This window comes from Aplysia californica, unplaced genomic scaffold, assembly GCF_000002075.1.
Source record: "Aplysia californica isolate F4 #8 unplaced genomic scaffold, AplCal3.0 scaffold00338, whole genome shotgun sequence".
Taxonomy (NCBI): Eukaryota; Metazoa; Mollusca; class Gastropoda; order Aplysiida; family Aplysiidae; genus Aplysia; species Aplysia californica.
The window spans coordinates 378,252-383,251 of NW_004797608.1; the positions used below are offsets into that span (position 1 = coordinate 378,252).

The 5,000-nt window shown below is 39.9% G+C and overlaps 1 protein-coding gene across 1 annotated transcript in view; it reads right to left on the reverse strand.

The window, feature by feature from the left end:
• Positions 1-5,000, reverse strand: part of LOC101848762 — a 42,278-nt gene that overhangs the window by 6,294 nt on the left and 30,984 nt on the right. The window contains exons 22-26 of the mRNA XM_035970913.1: positions 4,409-4,523; positions 3,086-3,198; positions 2,388-2,510; positions 1,612-1,737; positions 167-316 (exon numbers count right to left, since the gene is read on the reverse strand). Coding sequence (XP_035826806.1) covers positions 167-316; positions 1,612-1,737; positions 2,388-2,510; positions 3,086-3,198; positions 4,409-4,523 — 627 coding nt within the window. The remainder of the gene's footprint in view (positions 1-166; positions 317-1,611; positions 1,738-2,387; positions 2,511-3,085; positions 3,199-4,408; positions 4,524-5,000) is intronic.

Sequence of the window (5,000 nt, forward strand, 5' to 3'; positions counted from 1 at the left end):
ACCCGGCACGGTGGAATCAGGCGTTCGTCAATTTTCCTCTTCTTCTTCTTCTTCTTCTTCTTCTTCTTCTTCTTCTTCTTCTTCTTCTTCTTCTTCTTCTTCTTCTTGGAAACCAAATGCAGGTACATCGTGAGCAGATCTCATTAAGATATTAAAAATCATTTGCAGATAGAGAGATAAATTATGTTCAGTGAGATAAACAAAGACTTGACGTTTTCTTTATTTTGTTCGTTTTTTGTTTTACCTGGACTGATACCCCCAGACGGTGGATTTGTGACTCCACCCACATTGATTGGATTGGACGTAGCTGTTCCACCTGAGATATATAAAATAGAATACATATTGACAGGAACTGAAACGAAACTCGTTTCAATTTTGAGAAAGCTTCGAACATATTTCTTAAGAATTCATCATTGAATGCACAGTTGCAGTGATACATTATACACAGTCGTAAGGAGCAGAATTTTAAGTTTCCATTTCGACCTCTAAACCCATTGTTCTGGAAATAGAAATTGTAATATGCAGACGCACCAATCTCCACTTTCTGCTTCATAAAATTGGAACTTTACGTAAAGCTGAAATATACACAGCAAGTGTATCATTTCAGTTTCAAAAACTGGAAGTATTCAATGGCCAGCATTTAGTGCATCACCAGAAAATAGGGAAAATAACTTCAGTCAATTAATAACTAGGAATTACTCTCCAATAATTATTTTCCTGATTATAAACGTCACTTAAGGCCTATTAAGATTGAGTGCTTTGGTTGCAGTACTTATTTTTTTAAGCGCAGAAAAGATAGTTTACTTTAACAACTGCTGTGAATGTGACCAACTTAAGCATTGGGTGAAATCAAGATTAAACTGATTATATGTTCTTTTGGTCCGTATCCTGTAAAAGAAACAAGAAACTGCAATTTTGGAGTAATTTGATTCATGTCTTTGAGGGAAGTGTTGATAGATCAACTCTCCTTGATGGTTGTGAGGGTATTTCTGCTTCCAGCCGTAAGAGTTTTTACATTCATCTCCCATTGGGGCCCAGTCAAAATGTGGAATACAAACATTGGCATTATAATATTGTGCATGTTTGACACCGTCTGTCGATATAATTTAGATCAATTAGGAAGCGGGCTGCTCTGGTGCTATCTACACGGGCCAACGTGAGATGAGACGAATAAAACTTCTCACCAGACAGGTGGTGATGCTCTACTATAAAGAAACTTCCTACATACGAAGCGAACTCACGTCTACCGCTTCCAGAGGCAAAGCACTTTTATCACTAAATCAATGACACTAGTTAAGTGGGGACCCAAAAGGACAACACAAACAAAGGAATTTAATCCGAGGTATTCCCCCCCCCTAATTTCCCTCAAAGTCCATTTTGATTACGTAGCAAATGTGCGCCCCATATTATGGCTTATGAACATAACAAGCAATTATTTTTAACCTTAGGCAGCCCATTTATGTTTCAAATGAATGGGCACGTCTGTGGCGGCTGAGATAGAAAAGAAGGGTCAGTTTTCTATTATAAAATCGACAAACAAGACCAAGTAATTACTTTTTCGTCACAGAATGCCTAAAGGTGGGATAAACTTCCATAAGAAACCAAACTCACCGCACAGACCACACGTCTTGGGGCAGTTGAACTCGGCCCAGCTCGTGTAGTCTCCCTTGCAGGAGTCGGTGCCGTAATCAACGCAGTTGGGAATCTTGTCCTCACATTTCGTCTGTGTATTGGTTCCTGCGGGAAAATGTCCTCATTGTCAAGCTTTTCTAAGTGCAAATGTTAGGCCTTCTTATTAGAGGCAAACTAAGTCACTTTAAGGGGGAGTATTGAGGTTATTTCTTCCACAATCAAACGGAAACCCGCTGAATCTAATGGTTAGTGAGCTAATTGACCACCTCCTCTGAGTAAATAATTACCTTTTTTTAGTGTATCCATTATACTGGAAAACAATAGGACCAGGACGCCTTACACGACACAGCTTTCAGAAGATATTCATTTTGCCATGCTTTTCCATAGGAGTATGCTTACGTTTGGTGTTCATTGACCCTCCATGATCTCCTAAAACCTGTTTGGCATGCGCTGCTGCTTTACACTGGAGCCCAAAAAATCACGACAGCATGGTTTGAAAGGATGGGGTAGAAGCGCCGGGGAGGGGGTGTGAAACCATAGTTGTCGAAAGTGTCTATTCTGTGTCATTAAAGGCGGTAAACTCCCCCCCCCCTCCTTTTCTCAAAAACCCCATCAAATCAACAAGAAAAAAGCAACAAAACAACAACAACAACAACAACAAAATCCCAAAAGAAACAAAACAAAAAAACAGAAAAAATAAACAAAAAAACAAAACAAACAAAAACGATTGGGGCAATCACAAGAAAGGATGTTACCACAGAAGCCGCAGAACAGCTGGCAGTTGTCCTTGGCCCAGGCGGCGTACTGGCCGGTACAGGAGGCCTTGCCGTACAGGTAGCAGTCCTTCAGTTTGTCCTGGCACGGGCCGGTGTTGGGCGCTGAGGAATGGAATATGGACAAACTAACCCTCCACTATGTTCCCTTTTCATGTTTTGTTTATTTCATTAAAACACTACGATTACTACCATGTTGACAATACATTTTCTATGTAACTCACAAACATTCGGCACCAAATCAGGACATGGGACTAAAAGCAACACCCCCCCCCCCCCACACACACACATACATTCACAAATTTTAACAACGAACGCACCGTTCCTTTACTGTGCTGCTGTTGACGTTTTCTTTGTTTCCATTTCCTGTTCACGTTTCAAGGCCATTGTGCTCTTTGTTGGTTCACTATTTTAAAAATTTCCCTTTGCATTTTTTTTTTTTTTGGATTTCGGGAGCTTAGTCACTACCCAACACAATAAGCATGACAACAGCAAGAACGACAGCAATAACAGTAACAACGACATCAACAATACCAACAACAGTATCTAAACAACAAACAAAATTACTAATCAAAAGACAAAATCAACAGCAAAAGTAGAAGCAGTAACAGCAATAGGAAGAGCAATGACAAGGACGACAAGAGCAACGACCACAACGTAGATAATACACTTGTGCTTACCGGAGGTAGCAGCCTGGCCTGCTGTAGGCACACACGACACCTGTTGACAGCATCTGTCGTTAGGATCAGGCCCCAACGAGCACCCAGAGGGAACGGAGCCAAATCGCTGACATCTAGTCAAATGTTGGGGAAAGTAAAGACAATGTTGAACTTTCGCTTGGGGATATCAGATATGATCGCATTATGGGTTTGGCCTTTTGAGCCCAAAGGAAATATAATATTGTCATGTTGAGTGTAGTGTGCAAGTGCGGCACGACGTAGGTGTTGCGTTGCTTCGTGCAAAGGAAGCCCAAGGGATGATACATGTTTGAATCTTCACATCTCTATGTGAGACACTGAACTTTTGATGCCAATTCACTCTAATGTAGAATGTCAAGACAAGGCCCAGATAAACCTTACGGGGATATTTCACAGGTTTGGTTGACGTCATGTCTTCAGCCTTGCGCATACATGTCTACTACATTCAGTATTTAAATTTATCTTTCAATTGGAAGATAAGTCGATAAGTTAAGTAAGGTCTGGTGAAGGCGACAGTGGGTATGCTTCCTGCCCAGAAATCAATAAACATTAAAGTGGTAGCACAGTGGAAAGGTGTACAACAATATATAATTTCGTTTTGTCGAAACCAAGCTGTATTTTTATCTATAAAACACCTTTGAAGCATTCTTGTTCCCAAACCCTACAACGAGTGTTCACTTGTTTAAAAGAGAACATAAAGCAGCAGACTAAGCTGAAAGCATTCAACAGAACTACAATAACACAGACCTACACCCAACCAAACACACACACCCACAGGTGTTTTCGTCGCGTTAATTTATATATTTCTCGGATGCCATTTTATTTATTTTGTTGAAACACAGATACTAGTTAAAAGAATGCATTACATGCACAAAATACAAGTAATGACTGCAATAAGGCTGTTAGTCAGTGTAGGGGCCGGAGGAAACAAAGGCAGATCAGCAAGCAGGTATACGCAACACACAATCCCAGAATAATGTTCTGTCTCAGTTACACTGGTTTTTCTTTTTCTTTTTTCTTTAAATTCGAGCTCAACGTTTTCACACGCTATATTTTTTCCAAATGATAAACAAAATGAACAGGGTTATATCTGAAACAAAAAAAGGATAGGAGTTCTAATTTTGGCATATGGGGTAGGGAGAGTACACGGGGAGGTCTCAGACACAACGAACTCTAAAAATGGTCACTAAGAACCTTAATATTCTGAGGTCGCGATAACTCAGTGTATTACTCATGCTAACAGAGCTACCATTTGATTATGATTTCATCTGTGAGTTGCGACTTTGCAGTCCTAAGAAGCATTACCTCTCATTACACACGTATTTTCCGGCAGAGGCATCGGTACATTCACAATCATAGTCGCAGCCATCTTCCCAGGTGTCGCCCTGGTTGTAAACCACGCCCTTGAACAAACAGCCGTCTGGTTGGAGGAGAATTGATTGGGATTTCAATTTCTAGAATTTTTTCTCCGTATGACTTTAACACCGCGCACCGTGGTCATATAAAACAATTTGAAAGGGAAACACTTTTTGTGATAAAACTGAAGTAGGAGAGAAATAAAGGCTACGACGACAGGAAAACACAATAGTTAAATGACGACGTTAGAGGGAAAAAGTAATTAGGTTACCAAGGTGTTCGAGAGAAGAAAAAAGGAAAGTATGACATAAAGACGTTTGAGGAGGAGAAAAGTCATTGTGAAAAAAAAGACGTTTGAGAGAGAAAAGTAATTACATGTAGTATATAAGGACGACCAAGGTAAAAAATTATTATGAACCAAAGATGTTTGAGGAAAGCAGCAATTATGACATAAGGGAAACAATTGACATCATGACGTTTCCTCATTGATGTTTATCAAAATAATTCCATCTTTAGTATTCTGCAGCCCGTTTCGTAATTT